This window comes from Labeo rohita, chromosome 18 (genome assembly GCF_022985175.1).
Source record: "Labeo rohita strain BAU-BD-2019 chromosome 18, IGBB_LRoh.1.0, whole genome shotgun sequence".
In the NCBI taxonomy this organism is placed as follows: domain Eukaryota; kingdom Metazoa; phylum Chordata; class Actinopteri; order Cypriniformes; family Cyprinidae; genus Labeo; species Labeo rohita.
The window spans coordinates 9,150,096-9,175,634 of NC_066886.1; the positions used below are offsets into that span (position 1 = coordinate 9,150,096).

The 25,539-nt window shown below is 36.9% G+C and overlaps 1 protein-coding gene across 4 annotated transcripts in view; it reads left to right on the forward strand.

Moving 5' to 3' along the window:
- si:dkey-246g23.2 (solute carrier family 66 member 2) overlaps positions 1-25,539 on the forward strand; it is a 55,337-nt gene that overhangs the window by 23,853 nt on the left and 5,945 nt on the right. For all 4 annotated transcript variants that reach the window (XM_051135183.1, XM_051135182.1, XM_051135185.1 and 1 more), the window contains one exon: positions 11,003-11,219. In XM_051135183.1, coding sequence (XP_050991140.1) covers positions 11,003-11,219 — 217 coding nt within the window. The remainder of the gene's footprint in view (positions 1-11,002; positions 11,220-25,539) is intronic.

A 25,539-nucleotide genomic window follows, 5' to 3' on the forward strand; every position in this document is an offset into this window, starting at 1 on the left:
TTTATGTCTACGTAATGTTATGAAATTAGTAGTTTTTTTTGTTGATCTAAATCTAAAAACAGCTGAAACTGGGGGAAGCATTCAAAACTAAATATCTAATAATTGCTGATGTATACATATTAATGGATACTATAAATTTAAAAGTCTAATATCACAACCAATATGGTACTTTGTTGTGCATCCCTTATTCAAAGGTTATGATTGGTTAACCTCTTTGCTTTATAAACATAGGTGTGTTTGTTGGAGACTCAGAAAGCATGACTGTAGTTAAACTAGTGTGCCCTCAGCACAGCTGGGTAAAGTGATAGAGCTTCTGCATGAGCCCTCCCTCCACGGCCACCTGCCCTTGCCGCGTTTAGCAGGAAGATGACTGAATGCACAGGTAGACATGAAGAATTGGCTTGGCAAAGCGATCCCGATGTCATTGCCTGAGGTTAGAGAACGGTCGAGCATGACTGGTGAACTCAAACAGAATGGTCACGCAGGCCTCACAGTCTGAGAGAATGCTTTTATCCTTAAACACCTAATCTCTCTTTTTCCCCTCTCATTTTATGGCCACTTAGATTTATCACAGAGAACGATTAAGATTTTGTAGGATAATCCAGACACATGCACACACCGCTGTGAAGGTGATCTGGATGTCCATCAGTGGCACAGCAGCTGCACAGAGGATAAGCAAAGATAGACTTAAAAAAAGAAAAATTAGGGCTCTGTTCAGTAATGGCTTTAAATATCGACCAGTGCACACCATCAACAAGAGAGCTGAGAGGAAGATAAGATGCTTTAAATGACTGATAATCCCTAGTGTACGTGCTCTCTGATGAGGCAGTGAGGCCTTCTTCCATACATCTAGTTTACAATCAACAAAGACTGACCTAATAGCTAAAAATCTGCTGTAACTAACAGAGAATTTATTGTATACTACATTTTTCTTTCTAATCAAATGTAAATTCATGTCCCAGTCACATTTTCTTGGTTAAACATGACTTACAATATCAGAAAATAAACATATAAATCATATAGAGAAGGACTTAGTAAGCAGGAAAGGGTGCAATATTTTGACAAACTAAGGTTAATAGGTGGTAAATATATACATACGAGCAGTATTAATTGACTGGAAATAAGAACAAACTCGAATGCTGTCAAGATTCTTGCCCTGCAAATCCCAGTTCAGTTTGGCCAACCACGAACGCCTTTTGTTACTCAGACAGTTTTTTGCACTCTTCTTGATTTGTTATAACGTTTGGCAGTCTATAGTACTCCAAATGGTTTTTCCTGGTCCGACCGATTAGTACAGCCCAAAACATGGCAATAATTGACTATTTTCTGCAGCAATAATCAGCAAAATATGCAAGTTTCATTCAATTTGTTCGGTTGTTTACATTGTTTATGTATTAACTCTATTAAAGCCAAGTACGAATTTAATCAAGTGTTTTTAAGCATTTCACATTTATTCCAAAATGTTTATGTATTCCAAACCTCCTAACCTCCTTTCGTTGACAAAAATGTAAATAGATTTTCATCATAGTTTTTGTCATTTAAAAGGAGTTTTTGTTTCGTTATTGTCTCGTTTTCGTCCGTGAAATTATTCGTCAACAAAATTAACACTGATTTTGACGTAAACAAAGTGGTTATATCTAAGTGTTAGATATAAGTGTATCTAAGAGTTGTTTACTTACTTTTTTAAAATGAGTCTTTCCATTAACGTCATTATATTGTTCATTCAGACTGATTTGCGAATGTGCACAAATGCAGGAGGCGGGATTTATTGTATGAACCAATCACAGCCGATCATAACCAATCATAACTGGTCATATCCAATCATATCATGATGGAGGCATTGCCTCTAATGTGACTTTCCACTATTCATTCTCAATTATCAACTATCAAATCTACTGCATGCTTTAGGGGGTCTATTAAAACTCAATGTGCTCAGGGGAGGCAAGAGAGACGCGGACTCCCGCTGTAACTTGTATCGCTGTTGGACAGTGTTTCTTTAAAAAAATGAGTGATTTATACACCTTTTAATGTTATTTTGCAATATTAGCATTGTACCTTTTTTTGAGGACCAATGCCTTCTTTTGCTTCCTCACACACACATACATTAATTTTGATTTAGAATTTAGTTTTTATTTTCTCCGGAGGTTTAATTTGTTTAGGACCTGATTTGAGCAATTCTTCAAGGCCTCTGTCCTAATTAATATTCATAATATTCATGAGTTATAACACTACTATTGAACGATGTTACAATCAGCAAAAACAGCTGTTCTATTTCAAAACATTTTCCAGCATCGCTGATGGCTAGCAAGAGTTATTTTGCTCTGCTGTGAGCGCAGTATATTCTAGCCTATTCTGGTTGTTGTGATAGAGTTCCCATGTTGAAGGTTATGGGTGATGTTTGTCTAAAGATGAGTCACCACCCTCAGTGGCCGAAGGATGCTTTGTGAAAGAAGCACATCAACCTCCATGGGTCACAAAAGGTCACACTGCAGTAGCGTGAAATACTAAGGTTAAATTAATAATTCGACTTTGTAGTCGTGTGACATCTCTCCAGCATCTTTACACAGATGGTCGACCTCTAGATGCTGAAGTGTTTTTTCAGCACATGCTGTTCTAGTCGCTCCCCTTGGGGTCAACTGCTTAATTACCCCTCCTGATCCCCTACCTAATTATCTGTTTTCATCTCATTTAAAATCTCTATTTAAGTAGAATCTCAATCGATTACCTATTTTCAACACAAAATGTTAGCCAGCCAAGGGCAAACCTTGAGGCGGCCCGTCACACTATCATAGTTTTCTCAACCACCTTCTAAATATCTAAAAATGATGTATTGCTGTAAAGTTGCATCAGGGCTGTCAGAGCTCACCTATAGGTCTTGGAGATGTTCGGGTCAGGGCGTTCGACTTGGGACGTTGGTGCCTGTTCAAGATGTTTCCTCATATTCCCAGAAAAACATTCCACAAATACGACACATGCATGTAAAAAAGCGCTTTTTCTTAATAAACTGCTTCGCTAATTAACCCACAAGGTTGCTAATTAATATTCAGTGAGCTGCAAATGGATGCTAATGTAGATAGACTGGTCACACTTGGCAGGAAATAAGCGCATACTACGGGTATGCATGCATGAAATCCATTGCAAAGTAGTGTGCGTATCAATGTATGCATGAATATTCATTGAGTGGATCAGCTCAGAGCAGTTTTGTCAGTCAAACAGACACAGAATGAGAAGGTTAATTAAGACTCATACTGCTTATCATGGATAAATTGTGTGTGAGAGCGAGAAAGAACTGCTTAATGTAAATAGAACCGTCACACTTGACAGAAAATATGTTGAGCGCATGCATACTAAGCAACAATGCGAAGTAGCATCACCGAAATGTATAAATATTCATGAAGTGCATCAGGTTTAAGTAGATGTGACTTATGTCGGTCAAAAAGAAAATAAGAACTGTACTGAATATTCAAATGAGGAGGTGGAGTTAAGACTTGTGTAGGTTGTTGATAGTGTATGTGTGAACTAATTATGGCTATTTCTGAACATGTTTTCAGCTTCATGAATTATTTAGCAGTTCTGGACATCTGTTCTTCAGCATGCCTTTAATTTGAGTGTTCTCAAAACCCAGAAACCTACTGCAGCCACCATAGATAGCGTCCACACATTGGCAGAGATGTAGGAACGATCCTTTCCAAAACATTAAAAATCTCATTAGGCTGTTTTCCTAAGTATGACAAGGTTCAAAATGAAACTTTCCTCAAATTTAATTTATTTTTTCTGAAAAGTTTACTAATTAGACCTGAAGAGTTATTGCAACAAATGTGAATCTAACATTTCATATTTTTGTCAGTGTTGACTTATCTTTGGGAAGTTTACTTTCTGGCACAGTTCAGCTCACAAACTCTGCCAGGCTAGACTCGGGTCATGAATATTAATTGAGTTATTTGACATTCATTTGCAAAAAAGCAGATAGATGGTGGTAGGTGAGCTCTAACCTGTGGGTGATTACAATTTACTGGTTGCATGTTCATCTTTTAACATATAGCTTAAGCAACTGGTAAGCAGAGACTTTTAATATAGTGTAAATGTTGTCTCTTACTGAAATGTATAGAAAAACCATTACATTATAAAAAATAGTTTTATACATATTTTGGACTATGGGTGAGCACTGCACTTACTGCTGCTATTTTTACAGCAAAACAACTCTGTAAATAAAATACTGATACGATGGCCACAGCTACTGAAAGGGCTTACAAGTGGCAGTGGATATAAACGTAGGCTTGAACCAAATGCTGTACCATCGATTTTTATTTTTTTTTTCTCCCCACAAGGAGTCTAAACACCACCAAATATCATGTGAAATCCACACTGAGAAACTGTGGCTGCCATGACGAGCATCGGTATGTTTACATCCTTTTAGGATGGCATCTAGCGTTTCTTGTCTCTGCCGTTTGTAAGTTCTTTCAGTAGCTGTGGTCTACTAAAAGCCTCTAAGGCATCAGGGCTAAAGAGGAGAGAACAAATACATGGGTCTTTAGGAAGTTATATTCGTCCACAGGCATCTTCCAATTCTTTTTTCCTCTTCTTATCGCTAAGAAAAGCAATGAAGACTTGCATCTCTTCTCTCGTTGGCCTTTGACCAAAAAAATTCAACCAAAAGCTGCACAATGTGGCATCGTATCAGTACTATTATTTAGTTGCCTATGTTGTGGTAAAAAAAGCAATTCACCTTACTCAAATAATGGCGCCCACATAAAAATAACGTAAATCTTTCATGGTTTTTCTACTACATATTTCAATAAGAGACATCGTTTACCTTATATTAAGCCATACAAGTCTTAATACCCAGGGATCCATTTTATCAGTGTGGTGCTTTGTTTTTTTTGTTTTTTTTTTTTGTTTTTTTTAAACTGTAGCACTGCGGTCAAACTAAATAATGTCCCAAACTAATGTCCCAAAAAAGCAGGGTTGCCAAGTCTTTGGTTTTCCTGTGCAATTAGGCTACTTTAACACAATTGCCATGGATAGTTTTTCATCTCCGTGGGTTGAAGTGATATTTAGCCACTGGAATGTGAATTTTACCAGAAGAACCCAGCTGAATAACTTGCATTTTTACCCCTGGAACATGATTTTTACCGGGGAACCCTCAAAAAATGCATTTTGGCTAGTTTTGGGCTAGTTTTGAATAGCAATTTGGCAATTTTTGTTGTGAAAACTTGGCAACGCTGCCAAAAAGTGACAGTTAATTTAGTCCTTTCTAGGGAGGGGTAAATGATTTGAGTTTGGATGCATCAATATTCAAATTCTGGGTGATAAAGATGATACTTATTTTTATGTATTAAAAATGAAATCCAAACACTAAAATTAAATATTGACTATTGATTTATATGTGGTGACGCTTAACTGGAAAATTATGTAATGTCGGCGATAGCCCACATATCATGCATCCTTAGTTATGTGATACTTAAAAATACATGCATAAAAAAAAAAGTTAATTTTTTTTTTTTTTTACTTTATTGAGTTTTCTTGCATCTTTCACTGACTGTTTATGGCAGCACATAATCAAGGATTCATGTTATATCAGAGACGTGCATCTGCAAATAAATATGCATGATCATGCATGCAAAATGAATTTGTGTATAAATAAACATGCACAGGATTCTGCAAAACTTCAAAATTGCCTTGAATGGCTTTGAGGGTGCAGCTGATGGGCAAAGCCCAGAAAAATTACAGAGCCTGGACAAGCATCTGCCATAGGGCCCTTGGCCTTCATCCAGGGATGAACAGAACATGAGAAAGAGCTCATCAGGCTGCAGACCTCGGGAACAGGGCCACTGTGAGAGAAGTGAAAGAGATGGTTTATTTGGAAGGGCCTCCTTATTAGCTGTCATTCTCTTCAAAGATTCCACTGGCCTGACTTTTATTTATTTATCTATTTATTTATTTATTTAGTTTATTTATTTATTTATTTATTTTTTGGCTGGGATTGAAGTGGCTCATAAAGCAGTAGGAAGCTAAAAACGTGTTATTGGCCTGACATCTTGATGTGGGTTGAGAGTACACACACAAAGGTTAAGGCACGCTTCCGTCTTTGAGGTGCTATGTTAGTAATTGAATTGTTTGATGTGTGAACATCTAAGAAGAAAAGGCTGTGCTCTATATCTTTCGTTTTGGAGTGTGACCGTTTCATTCTGAATGTCAGTAGTGGAGAACAAGACATTCTGGACCATGACGAGCTATAGCTTGGACATCAGCCTGGATGAAGGATGATGGCATTTTATAAACTGTTTCTAGGGTGTTCTGGGTGTTTGCTAGTGGTGGGCAGTACAATTTGTCAACATGTAGAGATTTTCAGCTATCGTCTCTATTGCCCGTTTTACGTTGCTGTGCTACTTGGGCACGAAAACGTATTGTTTGAATGCATTTTTTAAGCATCGCGGTTTAAAAACAAGTGATTTTAAGCCGTTGAAAAATAATCAGAAGCGAAAGAGAACTCATTTGGGTATATGCACGCTGTGTCTGAGCTTTCTGCTTTATAGGCCTTGAATGGTTAAAAGAGAACTTCCTGTCTTTGCAAGCATCCTCATAAACACAATAATTTAGGTCTTAAAGGAGAAGTCCACTCCCAGAACAACAATTTACAGATAATGTACTCACCCCCTTGTCATCCAAGATGTTCATGTCTTTTTCTTCAGTCGTAAAGAAATTGTTTCTTGAGGAAAACATGTCAGCATTTTTCTCCATATAATGGACTGATATGGTGCCCCAATTTTGAACTTCCAAAATGCAGTTTATGCAATTTATATACTTTTTAATGTCAAACGCTCATCTTGTCTTGCACTTCCCGACCTCTGTTTTTTTCCGGTTCATGACAGTTAGGGTATGTCGAAAACCTCCCATCTCATGTTCTCCCTCAACTTCAAAATCGCCCTATATCGCTGTTTTACCTTTTTTGTTAAGGGTGTTTGATCTTCTTTGCATGTTCACTTTGCATTGACTGGGTCAGAACTTCTGCAGCGACGTAGGATGATTTTGAAATGATTTTTGAAGTTGAGGGAGAAAATACGATCAGAGTTTTTCTACATGCCCTATCTGTCTTGAGCCAGAATACACAGAGTTCAAGGAGCACAAGACAAGACGAGCATTTGAGATTAAAAAGTTCTGCTAGAAAAAAAACTCCTCTTCCTCAGCTGGGATAGTTTACAACCACAGGAAATATTTATTTCATTTACACAGTGAAGAATATGCAGTGTTTTTATACGTTTGATTACTTATACAATATATGTAGCATTTCTCGTTTCTTATCTGACTTGTTCAATGTGAACCTGCTAGATTTTTTTGCCTGTTGTATCATAGCACGTCTCTTATCAAAACACCATATGATTTGAGGTATCATATACATCACAGAACAAGCTACATGGTGCATTTTAATACTTAACTATTTGTTCTGAAGGTGGTGAATTTATGAGCTATGAATATATTTTTCTGCAGTTCTGCACCCAGAAGAATAATGAAATTGTTAGAGCGTTTTATTTAACACTGCTTTTTACAAATGATATGTCAGTGTTTGTCTTGTGCACGAAATTAATGTGCTGTGCATTTGTGCTTGATTTGTAGATAACTGAATTTACATAGTAGTGTGCGTAGTGTAGAGCTTAATTTTCAGTGCTGATAACCAGAAAGCTACTGGTTTGATCCTTGCAAGGAGCTTGCAAACCAATAATATTGCGAAACATTATTACAGTTTTCTGATTTCTGGTTTCTATTTGAATATATTTTCAAATGAAATCTATTCCTGTGATGGCAAAGCTAAATTTTCAGCAGTCATTACTCCAGTGTCACATGATCCTTTATAAAACATTCTAATATGCTGATTTGACACAAGAAACTAGTATTATTTTTACATTTTTTGTAGCAATGCAAGAGTTTTTTTTTTAATTAAATAAGTTCTTTCCAAAAAATAAATAAATAAATAAATCACACTGACCCTGAATGTTTGAATGGTAATTTAAATAAATAATTATATATTTTCAAGGACAAAAATCCAATTTTATTACCACTGTAGTGCAAAATTTTCTTAATTCATGACTAATTTTGGACCAAGCTGATGTCACATTAATTCATGGAAACTATTCTTTTATATTGTCAGGAAGCGTCCGGTTCCATTTTTTCTCTTCCTCCCTAGCTTAGCACTTAACGTTTATGTGACTTCTGAGGCTTTTTAATTCCTGATCCTATCTGTTGTCCAATTTCAAGCTGTTAGTTTTCTGATAATATACGGTGCATTAATCACACAAGCACACATCCAGACGTCTCGCCTCTGCTTTACTACACACTCATGCAAACGTTTCCCGACAGCGGATGGCATGGCAGCCGCGCTACAGTGCCGATGCCTGTCAGGTAGACGCATGCAAGTAATCAGAACATAAAACCTACTAAATGACAGCGTGTGGTCTGCGGGCTCTCTGCTGCTGAACGTGACACTCCAGTCAGAGCTGTAACAAATAGGGCTATTATTTAGCTATCAATTCTCTGGAGCTGATGTCAGCTCATTTCAGGATCCTGTGCCATCAGTTTGGGCCAGAGACAGGTACTCATTGATCATGTCAGGACGCCTTACATGGCGCGTGATCACTAATGTAGAGATAACCAATGTGACGCAAAAACTGTCTTCATTGTCCTGAGTCTTATTTGTTTGTCTTAAGAGACTGGACAAAACATGCTGACATTTGAGCACTTTTGAGATATTGAGCTTAAAAAAAAAAAAAAAAAAATATATATATATATATATATATATATATATATATATATATATATACATATACATTGTATATATATGTGTGTATATATATATATATATATATATATATATACACATATATATACATATACATATATACATATAAAATAAATTTTAGGGCATTAATTATGCCTTGTAACACTTTCGTTATATGATTTCATGAATATTTGTAACTAATTTCAGATGTAACAAGGAATCTGCTAATATTATAATGCATTTTGATTTTTACATACAACTATTTAAAAAACAGGAATATGAGAGTGCAAAAAAAAAAAAAAACTAAATATTGCGAAAATTGCCTTTAAAGTTGTCCAAATGCAGTTCTTAGCAATGCATATTACTAATCAGAAATTAAGTTTTGATATATTTGCGGTAGGATATTTACAAAATATCTTATTGGAACATGATCTTTACTTAATATCCTAAAAATTTTGGCATAAAAGAAAAATCTCTAATTTTGACCCATACCATGTATTTTTGGATATTGCTACTCATACTACTGGTTTTTAAGATCTATAAGACTGGTTTTTTGGTCGGCGCCAATAGCTCTGTGGTTAGCGACATATAGTGCCATTGCGCTGCGGGCGTCCCAAATTCGAATCCCGGCTCGAGGACCTTTCCCAATCCCATCCACTTCACTTCTTGTCTTACCTGCACTGTCCTATGTAAATAAAGACTGAAAAAAAAAAAATGGTTTTGTGTTCCAGGGTCACTTTTTCTTAAATGTAATATTTATATATTATTTATTTTGTGCTGTGATCTCTGTATATTATGTGTGCATTTTATTAAAAAAGATTTATAAAAATTTATTTGCATTTATTTGATTGAAAGTACAGTCAAAAACAGTAAAATTGTAAAATGTTATTTTTAAACTGGTAACAATTTCAAGAAATGTTTTCTGTTTTAATGCATTATTTATTTATTTAAGTCTCCATTTTCAGCAGCCATTACTTCCATCTTCAGTGTTTTTTTTTGTTTGTTTGTTTTTTCCCAAAAAAGATAAAAAAAAATAAATAAATACTATCAGCCTGGCCGATTATTGGCGCCAATATTAAGCATTATAATGGTTATCGGTAGCGACCATTTTCAAAACCGATTTGCCAATTAAAATAATCTAAAAGCATTTTAATTTTATTCTTCATTTTGACATTAATTTTCATTTTTACACCCTATATATATATATATATATATATATATATATATATATATATATATAATTTATATATTTATATTTATATTTATATTTATATATATATATATATATATATATATATATATATATATATATATATGACGAGTTCAGATGCAAAACCAGCTAAAAGCCATCTCAGTCAAAAATGAGAATAATGATACTGAGTGAATGCTCTCGACACATATTATACCTTTAAAATATCGGTCTACTTGATCTGTAATAATCTGTATTGGCATCTGCATCTGCATCGGCCCTAAAAAAAAAAACAAATATAGGTTGACCCTTACTCCAAATGTCTATATCCAGAGTGCGATTTGTGAAAAAAGCAGAGTAGAGGATGCTTTTGTATTTTTTTTCCCCCTCTCCATAGCCGGAGGTTGACCCAATCCAGGGAAAGGCTATAGCCTAAGTAACCTAATGTTAGTAAAATCTGTTGAATCCCATATCATAAACCCGTCTTCAAAGCACATATTATGAATTATTTAAAATAGTGAATTCGGAGTGGGTTTGTGGGATGTTTTTTTATCCTAACTGCAGAGGTAGAGATGCATAAACCCCCCCCCCGGCAAATCGCACCCTGTATATATCCATATGTATATACAACAGTAGCATATAAACACACCTTTCTTTTCTGCTGACTGGAGTACAGTTGTGTTTTTTTTGTCTTTATTTTATGCGAGTGCTTAATCTTCACTGCTGAATATTTGGCTGTGTTTCCCTGGAGAGCCTGGTCATTTATTTCACGGCTCTCAGGAAAATTGTAAATGAAATGTTGAGTTGTCGTAAATGGGTTTCTTTATATAATGGAGATTTGCGGAAAGAGGCGCACAAGGTTTCAAAGCTCATTTAACTTTTCATATAGCGTGAGAGAGTTTGTGTGGGGTGTTGAGCATTGTGATATGCATACTAATGATAAAAAGTTTTAAAGTTTCCCTTATAGAAAGATTGCATTGTCTGTATATGAGATATTTTTATGATCCTTTTTTAACTTTCCCTCTTTGTCTTTCTTACAGATTTGGACCTTCGGTATTTCTGGAGCTGGAGTTCTTTTGAGGACTATCTGATGTTCTGCTTTGCCTTCACGCTGCTGTGTGCTTTTATAACGTTCCTGTTTCTGGACTGGGTCCTATTTGTGGAGGCCCTGGGTTCTTTGGCTGTGATGTTTGAAGCCATGTTGGGATTGCCTCAGCTGCTGCAGAACTACAACAACCGCTCCACCCGAGGCATGAGGTAAAGACCCAAACAAGACCCATGTCATTAAAATGTTTCATTTAGGCCTTACATTACATTAAAATGTTGCATTCAAAAACCTACCAAGTGGAAAATGCAATCCCAGAAATCATTGTAATAGGTTTAGTGTAAAAATGCAGTTGACTGTAAATATTAGAGATGCACAATATATCGTTACTATTGGATATTTAAAGGAATAGTTCACCCAGCAAATTCTGACCTTTATTCATCTTCAGAACGGAAATTAAAATATTTTTGATGAAATCCAAGAGCTTTCTGACCCTGCATAGACAACAACACAACTGACATGTTCAAGGCCAAGAAAGGTAGTGATCGTTGTTGCCATAATGTGTGTCGCCTGTGCCATTACAGGTTGAAGGTGAGAAGGTTAAATTCCCACATTGTAATTGTTTGCAGGACATGCTTCACCCGAAACATCACTCATTAAAGGGACATAATGATGATAATTAATATTAGACAGCTAATGAGCTTTTTAATTGATGTTAAAGCCCACTCTTCTTGAATCCGAAGACTCCTTGGTGAAACAAAGTAGACCTTACTGGTACTTTTTGGGGAAAAAAAAGCCCTAAATCTGCCCCCAGAAAGAATTTAGAGTACAGCTAATATCTTTAGCCTCAGGCTTCAGTCAGCATAATAATCACAGCTCAATATCAGCTGCACTTCAGCTGAAGCTAGCTCTTTTTCCCTCTTTTTATTTAAAAAAAATAGGGGAAAAAGGCCTTCATCTCATGGTCTGCTCTGCAGAACTCGGTATGACACACGCTCCAGGCTCCCCTTTATGAGCCAAATTAAACATTGTGAGCACAGTTTAGGCTGAGAAAGGGAAAATGGAAGCTAATGTAAATGCGTTTCTCTGGAAATCCATCTTTTTATGAACACAATGAATGTGTCACTGCCATAGCATGTAGTGTGTAATGCCCTTGCCCTTGATGTGATTTCAGAGTGTCTGCAGGCGTCGATGGCCCTCGACCGATCACTGCATTGACGTCTGTGTTTCTTTACGTATGCGAGTGAATTTATTATTGGCGAAGCCTATGGAGACATGGTTCAGAATGTGTATTTAAAGTCATCCTTCAACTTCTATGAGTGGAAAATATCCATCACCAAGACTGCACTGCAGTGTTTGTGTGTGTATACAGTATATTGTGTACATAAATCTGAGTGTAAATATGTGGGGAACCTTTAAACCTGACAAGAGTATGCACAAAATCTAAAAATAATTAAATGTGAAGTGACTGCTAAAACAGTATTAAAAAAACAATTCACTCAATAAAAAACTAGCAACATTTACTCATCTTGAAGTAAGAATGCATTATGCCAGATTTGACATTTTGCGTTTGTGATCTGTCTGTAATTAAATTTCAGTATACAGACATGTGAATGAGATTTGATAATTCTGCATTATCTGCAGAGGCTGAGAAATTTCAATTTGTTCCTCATGCAAAGTTATTGTTTGCCTACAGAAAACTCTAAATATAATGGACGGGTTTTATAAACATTATTATGGCCCTTTTGGGAGCTGCTTATGTTGATTATATGTAAATATCATTTTTCCCCCCAATAAAAATTGTTCAGTAACAAAAAGTATTGATTATAAAAGTTATTAGGTACATTTAATTCACAGATTAACTATTTGTCCAACATTTGTATGTGCTAGGTAATTTCATGCTTATTGAAGTAGTTTATTGAGTCTTAGGATTAGCAACAAACTTTGTCTTCATTTCGAGAGCGGTGCTGTCAATGGGGAGTGTTACAAATTAATTTCTTATGAGGTTCTGTTTCAGTTAGTATGCTACCTTAGAAGGCAGTTCACTATACTTCTAGAAATTAACCTATATGCTTTCACTGAATAGAAAAAACAAGTGGCAGCATTCTTCAAACATCTGTTCCAGTGAAGAAAAAGTCATAGAATGGTGTGGAAATGGTGGCAGAATTGTCATTTTGGGTGATTAGTCAAGTAAGTGTTACCAAAAGAGATAAATGTAGATCTGACAATGTTTTATTACATTGGTTGTTGCATGTATCAAGGCCCTACAATGGCTCTGAAAGGGATAGTTCATGCAAAAAAGAAAATTCTGTCATTAATTACTCGACCTCATCACTGTAAAAAGTGTTCACCAGTTTCAACTTAAAAACTTAAGTTTAACAGCTGCCTTAAAATTATAAGTTAAATCAACTTAAAAGTACAAGTCATTTTAACTCATTTTATTGTAATGAGTTAAAATGACTTGTAGTTTTAAGTTGATTTAACTTTACATTTTAAGGCAGCTGCTAAACTTAAGTTTTTAAGTTGAAACTGGTGAACACTTTTTACAGTGATGTTGTTCCAAACCCGTAAGAACTTCATTCATCTTCAGAAGACAAATTAAGTTTTATTTTTGATCAAATATAAGAGTTTTCTGACCCTGCATAGACAGCGACGCAACTGGCACGTTCAAGGCCCAGAAACGTAGTAAGGATATAAGTTATAAGACGTTATTTCTTGTCTTTGTGCACAAAAAGTATTCTTGTTGCTTCATAAAATTAAGGTTGAACTACTGATTTACGTGGACTATTTTAACGATGTCCTTACTACCTTTCCGGGCCGTTGCTGTCTATACAGGGTGAGAAAGCTCTTGGATTTCATCAAAAATACCTCAGTTTGTGTTCAGATGATGAACAGAATTAATGACAGAATTTTCATTTTTAGGTGCACTGTTCCTTTTAAATGATTCTGTCACATTTGAAAATAACGTACAGTGTACACTAAACCTGAAATATAAACACATTTGTTGGAACAACCCTACAATTTTAGCTTCGTATTTTATTGTACACTTAGCCGAGTGCTGTACCAGGTGTGCTACTGAACAAGTTTGCTTTTGTCAGAAAAGCCATATATGGTGGTTATGTGATACAAACGTCATTTACAAATCATGCACTATGGTGAAAGTGTTTAAAGGTGCTGTAATTCTTAAACAGTTTCAACCATAATATGTTTGCAGATATTTAGGGAAAATGCTAAGTTCCCATACTTATCTCTTTGAAAAACTATGCCACAGCCAGTTATTTTACTTTGAAAATGTGCATTTTGTGTTAGAATGTCTGTTTTTGTTTTGGTCTGTGTGATTCCACCCACTGCCAGTTTACCCAAAAGTATTTTGACAACCCGGGTTGCCAGTTGGTGGAAAACAGTGTATTGCAGCCATGGAAGTTAGCAAATGAACAGAGTCAGAGATTGGAGATTCAACCCGAACTAAAATGCCTCTAAATAGCTCAATGGCTAGAGGCATATTAAAACGTGGATAAATCAACTCATAAATTTACAGTTTAAGGCTCATCGCCTTACATTGTCAGTTGAGCTCACTTCTTATCGCATGTCCTCAATCTGGCAACTCGTGTGAGTGTAGAGTCTGAGGAGGAGGGGACAAGAGAGTTTGGTCTGCAGTACTCATTTTGACTGCTAGTTGTCGAAATTATATACTGCACCTTTAAGGTCATAACATAGTATTGAGCAAGGAACTTAACTCTTTGTTAATAGTTTATCTGCTTCTCTAAACACGTTTTGTGTGAAAGGGAATGAAGTAGGTCTTTTACTATAAATTTCAGATGAAAACAGTAGTGTATTGTACGTATAGGCCCCCTTTTCCCCACTGATCTTTGGTTGTAAAATGCTGGCTAGGTGGGCAGCTCACTAGGTTGTGCAACAGAGCTTGTGTTTGTGTTGGCGTGCCCTTGTAGAGAGAGTTTTATGAGGTATTGTGATAGTCTCCACATCAGTACCTCTACCAATGACACATGCAGTCCTGTCTTTAACAAGACCAACCATCCATACCCTCCTACTGTCCTTAATATGGGCAAGTGAACCTGGGAGGGTCCAATGCTGTGCCCTTGAGCCAGACATTTATTGAACCTGAAGGATTTAAATGGCCCCATCTCCCCTTGCTATTCTCCGAAAGCCTCGTTTCTTGTTGACCTTCTTTCTCCTCATTTGAACTTCTCGTTGATTCTGTGTCCACTTTTGCTGCTGTTTAAAATCATGTTGCTCTGGTGGAAACACAGATGTAAGAACAGGATGAAGTGAGGAACAGCAGAGCAATGTGTGTCTCAGACTATGACTGACATTAATGGACCGGGTATCCAGCAACACGCTGACTCCCTTCTCCCATGAGGCTTTACCCCATTTTTCAAGCTCTGAAAGCCCTCAGAATTCTTGACAGGGGCTTTTTTGTGTGTTCACATTTGTATTTTTACAGAAATTGATTCCTGATCTTTTTCATTTCAGATTTGGACCCTGAGGGCTCTGTTGACACATGTGAGCAAAAGGAGCTCAACCTATTTTATCTAAGCTTTTTTTCTCACGCTATCGTGTGTGTGTGTGTGTGTGTGTGTGTGTGTCTGACAGCCACTTACAGTGTGAGTTATATTTCAAATGGCTATCGTCTTTAGCCTTGCTGTGGACTCTTTGATGATAGTTCTAATTATAGAGACATAACGAACCAGAGTACATGGAGTCTCTCACCCCGTGAATTTTTTTTTCTCCCACAACGTAGTCTCCAACACATAGACTCACACTCATTATCCTTGGCTTAAAGCATTTGTCTGATGCAAGAAAAGACCTTAGATGCCAGTTGTTGGAGTAAAGGGCTATTCACACCAAGAATGATAATGATAACTATAACTATAAAGTTTTAATAATCATTCTAATAATTAGAAGCTAATTCAATGACAATAGTGGAATAGTGGAACTTTTTTCCAGGTTATGAATTATAAAAACATTGGCAGCCAATCAGAATCCACACAAATTTAAAGCGATCCCTGGGTATTAAAACTTGTATGGGTTAATGTAATGTAAATAATGTCTCTTACTGAAATATGTGACCCTGGACCACAAAACCAGTCTTAAGTAGCATGGATATATTTTTAGCAATAGCTAAAAATACATTGTATGGGTCAAAATTTAAGATTTTTCTTTTATGCCAAAAATCATTAGGATATTAATTAAATGTCATGTTCCATGAAGATATTTTGTAAATTTCCTACCGTTAATATGTCAGACTTAATTTTTGATTAGTAATATGCATTGCTCCACCTTCAGATTCCAGGTATTCAAATAGTTGTATTCTGGCTGAATATTGTCTTATCCTATACCATACATCAATGGAAAGCTTATTTATTCATGTTTCAGGTAATGTATAAATCTCAATTTCAAAAAATTTACCCTTATGACTGGTTTTGTGGTCCAGGGTTACATATGTATTAGAAAACCCATGAAAGATTTATGTTATTTAAAAAATCCACATTGAAATATATGCATATTTTGGACTATAGGGGGCGCCATTATTTTAATGAAGTAAAATGGTGAGCTACTGGCACATCCTGTTGCTATATTTACCTCAGCACAACTCGGAATATACAACTCGAAAAATAAAATACTGATATGATGATCACAGCTAATGAAAGACCTTACAGTGGTGATGAATATAAGCGTAGGCTCAAACCAAATGCCGTACCACCAATTTTTCCCCACAAGCAGTCTAATCGCCCCCGGATATCGAGTGAAATCTGCGCTGAGAAACTCATTCAATGGCTGTGGCGTCATGACAAGCGTTGGCACGTTTACTTCCTGTCAGGATGGCGTCTAGCGTTTCTTGTCTCTGCCATTTGTTAGCTCTTTCAGTAGCTGTGGTCTACTAAAAGCGTCAAAGACATCAGAGCTAAAGTGGAGAGAACAAAGACGCTGGTCTTTAGAAAGTTTTATTTGTCCACAGGCATCTTCTCATTCTTTTCTCCTCCACTTCTTGCTACTAAAGAAGTGAAGACTTGCATCGCTTCTCTTGTTGGCCTTCAACTGAAAATTATACCCAAAAGCCGCACAATGTCACATTGTATCAGTATTTTATTTTCTGAGTTGTGCTGTGGTAAAAAAAATAGCAACTGGTAGCACCAGTAGCTCACCGAGTGCAACTATTTCACGTCATCAAAACAATGGTGCCCCCCATAGTCCAAAATATGTATAAAACGATGTGGATTTTTTAAATAACGTAAATCGCTTTCATGGGTTTTCTACAACATATTTCAGTAAGAGACATCATTTACCTTATATTAACAGGCATTTCCATACATTTCTATGTAAATTCTATGAACAAGTCACTATAGTTAAAGTCTAATTGAATAAGTCCCAAATACTTTGATTGCACAACAAGCATCACAGTGCCATCGCTGTCTTTCACCTGCTGTCTCTCACTTTTCCCAGTTCAGACACCTTCACAGGAGCTCTAAAAAAAATTTAAAAAGTGAAGAAAAAAAGTTCGAGCCACTCAGCTCTAATGTCAGCTGAAACCAGTTTCTGGGGTTTAGGCTTCATGCTAAGTCAAGAGCGTAGTTAGCATCAGGACCCTGCTGTGTTGATGAAGCCGAGTGCGCTGTAATCTGTCTCCCTAACAAGCAGAGACACGCAGCCAGGTTCTCCCATGAGACCAAGCTTCGCCATGGGCCTCGCTGCTCACACAGAGCCCTGATCGGCCCTGATTACCCCTGGGAGTTTCGAGCTCATAGGAAACGTTTCTCGTATTTATAAAAATAAGGAAGCAGTGGATATAACTTAGCTGTACAGTGTATCTGGGGAATGAAAAGTGTCCTCGCTAGCATAGATGCAGTTCTGATTTGTTGTGGCTGCTGTTATGACAACTGGTGGGAGCTATTTGTCTTTCTGTGGTCTGTTTGTGCATGTGATCTACCTTATATTTGCTTCAAATGATGCTCAGCAATACACCCAGGTGGCAAAAACTCATTTATCATAGCTAGCAAAGCAAAAGCCATGAAAATGGACACAAGCAGTGTGAAAGAAATGCTTTATTAAGCTAAAACAAGTCAGCAATACTGAGGGATACTATTTCTTTCTTACTTGCCAACAAGAACATGAGCTACTACAGTTAAGGTAAAAAGTTTACATACACCTTGTGGAATCTGCAAAATATTAATTATTTTACCAAAATAAGAGGCATCATACAAATAAAAATAAGATATTTCACATAAAATGTGTTTACATATAGTCCACAAGAGAAAATAATAGTTGAATGTATAAAAATGACCCGTTCAAAAGTTTACATGCACTTGCTTCCTAATCCTGTGCTGTTACCTGAATGATCCACAGCTGTGTTTTTTTGTTGTAGTTGTTTTTTTTTTTAGTGATAGTTGTTCATGAGTCCCTTGTTTGTCCTGAACAGTTAAAACTGCCTGCTGTTCTTCAGAAAAATCCTTCAAGTCCCACAAATTCTTTGATTTTTCAGCACTTTCGTGTATTTGAACCCTTTCCTACAATGACTGTATGATTTTAAAACCCACGTTTTCACACCGAGGACAACTGAATCTCAGAAGGTTCAAACACTCACTGATGCTCCAAAAGGGAAAACTGATGCATTAAGAGCCAGGGGGTGAAAACTTTTGAACATAATGAAAATGTGTGCATTTTTCTTTTTTTGCCTAAATATCATATTTTTGTCATTTAGTACTACCCTTCAGAAGCTACAGAAATATACTTGCATGTTTCCCAGAAGACAAAATAAGTTCAAAATCGATTTTCAAATTCAAAAAGTTTTCACCCCCCGGTTCTTAATGCATTGTGTTTCCTTCTGAAGCTTCAGTGAACACTTAAACCTTCTGTAATAGTTGCATATGAGTACCTCAGTTGTCCACAGTGTGAAAAGATGGATCTCAAAATCATACAGTCATTGTTAGAAAGGGTTCAAATACACAAAAATGCTGAAAAACCAAAGAATTTGTGAGACCTGAAGGATTTTTTTAAAGAACAGCAGGCAGTTAAACTGTTCAAGACAAATAAGGGACTTGTGAACAACTATCACTAAACAAAAAAACACAGCTGTGGATCGTTTAGGTAACAACACAATATTAACAATCAAGTGTATGAACGGCATCATTTTTATAAATTCAACTATTATTTTCTCTTGTTGACTATATGTACATGTCTTTTATGTGAAATATCTTATAGTACTAGATAAAAAATAACATGCATTTTGTGTAATCCCTAAATAATTAATGTTTTGATTCTCCAAGGTGTATGTAAACTTTTGACATCAACTGTATATGTTTATAACAGAATGAAAATCTTGTGTATATATTCTCTGAAACAAGTCTTATCTTTCATAATGGCAAAAGTTATCTAAATCTAATATCCAGACAAAAATATTTAAAAACCCAATGTGGGCCGCTACTGTTAAACCATAGTTGCAAATATATTTTGCATCCCTAATACAGTGCATAGAATTCATAATTCATAGTATTCTGTTCTAAACATAGCCATTTACTTTCTAATACCTGAAAGTGATGTTTCAGCACATATTAGCAAAGTATGTCTGGACACATTTCGATCTTTTGAGTTGCTTAGAGGCACGCGAACATACAGAACTTTATCAGTAGAGTTATTGCCCTCACAGTTGTTGGCTGTCATGTCTGGGTTAATTAGAGAAGAAAAAGCCAATGGAGTGGATCCCCACATGACCTAAGGTGAGCCGAGGTACGCCGGCATCCTGTACAGTCCCCATTGATCAGACTGAGCCGTGTGATTGAATTAGAGGAGCCGCTAGCAGCCACGGCTTGCCAGGACCAGTACCGCAACAGAATTATTCACATTCCCTCCAGGGCAAAGCGCAGCTGAGAAGAGGGGGAGAGGAACAAGAAAAATAAAAGAGAGCAGAGTGCAGGCATTCTGGAGGGAATGAAAAAGAAAACCATTGGTTTTTCTGGTTGACGGGCCAATTTGTATGACATTAGCATCACTCTTAATGGGTTTGTGTATACAGAAGTAGAAATATATCACGGTGGATGTTATAATGGCCAGCAGTACTGATTTAAAGGCTGCTTGAACACTCGACTTCCATCCGAAGCACGTTGCAGATGTGCTGAATGTGTTTTGATTGGCTAAGCTTTGTTTGCAAGACAGTGATCTGTGTGAGCTTGTTTGGTAGCCATATGGTGGAGAAACATAGTTCGATTTAAGACCTTTAATGTCTCCATCACTTTTCTTTTGGAGGTTTTTCTGTTTTTTTTTTTTTTTTTTTTTTTTTTCTTTTTGTGTGTGTGTGTGTATGTGTGTGTTGGAGACTTCTCTCTTTTAGGAAGTGTGCAAACTCGTGTATGAGGCTGATGGATCGATCTACATACATATTTTATAGTCTTTTTGTTGAGGATGGCCTGTCTTTTCTCTCGCTGGCTGTTTGAATTCAGCCGTCTTCAAATGTGCCAAGGTTTTGAAGAGCTCACTTTACCTTCAGCCCATGAATGTTCATACAGTAGCTTTCCTTGACGGATTCTCAAGGTTTTGTTTTTACTTGTCTTTGCTTTCTATTGGCGAAGCAGGACTGGTTTCTGTTCTTCTTCAGTCCCTTTGTGGACATTTGTAGTGAGTGAGGGTCTTTATGAGAGAGTTTTGGTGCCTCCTTCAGAGGCTGCTCACTGGTCACGGTTTATCTATTCATCGATGTGAATTCAGTAGAGAGATACCAGAGAGATTGTGAGGAAGGAAGATACTGGTGTATCGATACATCTGTCTGGAGCAGATCTTCAGAACATTGCCCCTTGTTAGGTGTCTCTGCCAAATGTCAAAACTGAAATCTCATCAGAAGCCCAGCAGGCTTGCCTTGCATCTTATATGTCTGGTGTCTCTAGCCTCCTGTAGACAGAGCTTTTAACTATCGACATGAAGTCTGCTTCACCAGACCAACAGACCAGTTATACAGGGAGAGGTTGTATCATTCTATCTGTTGTTCTAACTACATTCTATCGATATTTTATCATTTTATTGATCTATCTATCTATCTATCTATATATCTGTCTATCTATATATCTGTCTATCTGTCGTATTGTTGTATCATTCTGTCGTTCTATCGTTTTATTGTTCTTTCTGTCCATGTTATCTATCTATCTATCGTTCTATCTGTCGTTCTATCTATCGTTCTATCATTCTGTCATTCTATCGTTTTATCTAACTATCGTTCTGTTGTTCTATCGTTCTATCTATTCTGTTCTATCCATAATTCTATCGTTCTATCTATCGTTCTGTCGTTCTATCTATCGTTCTAACTATCGTTCTGTCATTCTATCCATAATTCTATCATTCTTTCTATCTATAGTTTTATTGTTCTTTCTGTCCATATGCTACCTATCTATCATTCTATCTATTGTTCTATCTACCGTTCTATCGTTCTATCATTCTATCTATTGTTGTATCTATCCATCATCTATCGATCTATCGTTCTATTGTTCTATTGTTCTATCATTCTATCTACCGTTCTATCATTCTATCATTCTATCTATTGTTGTATCGTTCTATTGTATCTATCTATCTATCTGTCATTCTATCTATCGTTCTATCTATTGTTCTGTCGTTCTATCATTCTATGTTTATATCATTCTTTCTCCCCATATATCGTTCTGTTGTGTTGTTCTGTCATTTTGTATAGTTCTATCGTTTTATTGTTCTTTCTGTCCATATATTATCTCTATCTATCTGTCTGTCTGTGTGTGTCTATCTATCTATCTATCTATCTGTTTATCTGTCTATCGTTCTGTCGTTCTATCGTTCTATCCATTATTCTATTGTTCTTTTTATCTGTCATTTTGTTCTTTCTGTTCATATGTTATCTGTCCGTCTATCTATCTGTCTATCGTTATATCTATCAGTCGTTCTACTTGCAGTGCCTTGCAAAAGTGTTCACACCCCAAATTGTTTTAAATGAGTTTTTTCCACATCAATCTATACTCCATGCACCATAACGCCAAAGCAAAAACAGAATTGACACAACTTCATACATTTATTAAAAAAAACTGAAATAAGTACATTGCATAAGTAACAAGCTTTGCACATCAGCATTTGGCAATTATCTGCCATTCTTCTCCTCACCTCTTCACCTCTCAAGCTCTGTCAGCTCTAATGGGGACTGGCAGACATTTTCAGGTTTCTCCAGCAAAGTTTGATTGGGTTCAAGTCCAGGCTGTGGCTGGGCCATTCAAGGACATTCACAGAGTTGTCTATAAGCCACTCTTGCTGTGTGTTTAGAGTCAATGCCCTGTGGTGAACCTTCTGCTCAGTCTGAAATTCTGAATTCTCTAGACTGGGTTTTCATTAAGGCTATCTCAATATTTTGGTGCACTGAGCTTTTATTTTACTCTGACAAGTCCCTCAATCCCTGCCACTGAAAAACAGCCCCACTGCATGAGGCTGCTACCAGCACACTTTACTTTTAGGATGGTATTCTGCAGGTAATGAGCAGTGCCTGGTTTCCTTTAAACATGATGCTTGGAATTGAGGTTCATCAGACCAGAGAATTTTGTTTCTCACAGTCTGAGGGTCCTTATTTAGGTGCTTTTTTTTGCAAATTCCAAGTGTGTTTTCATGTGTCTTCACAGAGGAGAGGGTTAAGTTTGGCCACACCGCCATAAAGACCAGATTGGTGGCGTGTTGCGGTTTCTTCCGTCTGCGTATATGATCATGGAGCTCAACAAGAGTGACCATCAGCTTCTTGCTTACCAGTATAACCAAGCCCCTTCTCCATTAATTGCTCATTTTGGCCAGGAGGCCAGCTCCAGGAAGAGTCCTAGTTGTTCCAGGCATCTTCCATTATGGATAATGGAAGCTACATGCTTCTGTAAACCTTCAATGCAGCAAAATTGTTTTTGAACTCATCCCCAAATCTGTGCCTTGACGCAAGCCTGTTTCTGAACTATACAGGCAGTTATTTTTACCTCAGGGCTTGGTTTTTGCTCTGAAATGCATTTTCAGCTGTTAGACCTTTTCTGGGAGGTGTGTGCCTTTACAAATCATACTCATTCAAATGAATTTGTCACAGCTTAACTCTTCTCAAAGTGTAGTAACATCTACAAGTGATATGAGTGCTCCTGAGCTAAATTTCAAGTGTCCCAGAAAAGGGTATGAATACTTATGCAATGGAATCATTTCAGGTTTTATTCCTAATAAATTTGCAGAGGTATGAATACTTTCGCAAGGCACTGTATCATTCTTTCTTTCTATCTATCTATTTATCTAGCTATGTAGTTGTTTATATATTTATATGTAACCATTTTAAAGTTCTTAAAAGTTTAACATTGTATCTTTCTGTCATTCTGTCTATTGATTTCTTTCTTTCTTACTTTCTTTCTTTCTTTCTTTCTTTCTTTCTTTTTCTTTCTTTCTTTCCTAGCCTTATTTCTCTCTCAGTGTAGAGATGAGAGTGTCAGGTTGAAGAGGATCAATTGAAGGCTTGTCAGGGTTGAGTGCAGAGCTGTTCAGTGTGGACTGGGAGTGCTGTAACCGTGGCCTCAGTTCTCCTAATCAATGCAATAATCACTTCTACCTCTCTCACAGGCCCTGAAGCGCCGCTTGCTGTTTGCTGAGCATTTCTTTCATCTGCTGTCAATCCGCAAAGGGCTCGGAGGGGAAGGGGAACAGGGAAAAAGATAGCGGTTTGTTTTTGTGAGTGAGAAAGGGCGTGTTTATCTTAAAATGAATGTTTGGGAACCATTGAAAGAGTTTCTGTTCTCCGGGCGGAAGATGGAGAACCATTAAACTGTTTTTTATTGTGGCGTCACCGTTAACATTGCTCTTGTACAGATGACCCACCCCCTCTAATTACCTCATTAATGTTTCATCCCCATTAATGATGTTTGAAGATGGTCTCTAGAGTAAACTAATGCAAAAGACGAATGAAGGCAGAGGAAAGTGAGGGGTGTAACTTTGAGATCACACATAGAGGACACATTTCCTCTCAAAGCACTTTAAGAAGGATGGTTTCATGGAGGTTTCTGGCTATGAAATGTTTCATTTTATGAAAAGTTTTTTATAACAGAAAGTATAACTTTCAGGGTTCCTATTGACCTTTTTCAGTTCATCGTTATAACTTATTCACCTCAATGGCACTTTTTGGTTTGCTTGGAGCACTGGCAATCAGTGTTTTGTAGACAAAGTGCTTCAGGACTATGAAGATATAGTGCGTAATCTTTCGATTTAGCAGGTCAGTGTCCATAACAGCACATTTTATCACTGTGAAGTATCTGAGAGCTAGATAAATGACGATTTTCACACTGCTGTTAGCAAGCATCACTTCTCCTGCCAGCAGATGTTCTTACATCCTCATTCACAATCTTCCTGTGACACCAGAACAATTCACAGACAGCGATAAGGAAGAACATATTGCACAATAATCAATGTCATGTTGAGATGGGTGGGTTTCCAACATCAAGTAAACAGCTAGCTAGAATGGACCATTTCATTACTGTAGATGTCTGCTTCTGCTGCCCCACGTTGTGTGAAAGACTCATTTCTCTTGTCAGGGCGACTGCCATGAGTGTGAAGTCCAATGCACATTCCTGTCTGTCTGTGACAGCTGATGTATAGTCTGTACTCATCTTTAGACCACCTTTTCTCTCTTTAAACTTGAATGAACTCATTCAGCATAAATACCGCTGAGAATGCAGCATCTATCCTTGACTGCTTCTTGGAAGTTTTCGCAGCTAAACTTTTATAAAAAGGAAGGAGGATTGACATTTACAAAATATTGTGCTTTTGTGATCCCCCAAGCATCCTGAAGATGGTTCAGTCCGTGTCCCAGGATGCATAGTCCCTCCCGTCTCTTAACCTCACAAGGTCAAATTGACATTTAAATGTAAATTTCTGCATATATTGCAAAAATGGATTTATTTATAGCTTCTAAACACCATCCTAGGTTATATTCAGTTATATTCAGAAATATCATGGCTCGCCCAAGCTTTATAATGGCAGTGAATGGGTGTTGAGATTTTAAAGCCCAAAAAAGTGCATCCATCCATCATAAAAAGTACTCCACATGTGTTGGAGGGTTAATAAAGACCTTCTGAAGTGAATTGATTCACTTGTGTAAGAAAAATCTCCAGCTTCTGCTAACTGTTTTACACGCATTCACAAGAAAGTGGTGTTCCAGCGGGTAACGTAAGCTTCAGTGAGAAGTGGCGAACACAGAAGTGCGGAGGAAAGAGCAAAACAAAACACCAGTCACAAAACAAGGATTTGTAAAGAAAAATGACAGAGGATTTCAATACAAGCCAAGAGGAGACTGGTTTTCCCATCTTGTAAACAAAACTTGGTTCTCACGAAACTAGTGTATTTTCAACAGAGCTTACGCTACACCTACTGTATGTCCTACGTCATCCGCTGGAATGCCAGTTTCTCATATACACGCATACAGTATGACAGTTAGCAGAAGCTAGAGATTTCTGTTTGTAAAGTGTTAAAAATGGATATTTTTCTTACACAAACGCATTGATTTGCTAC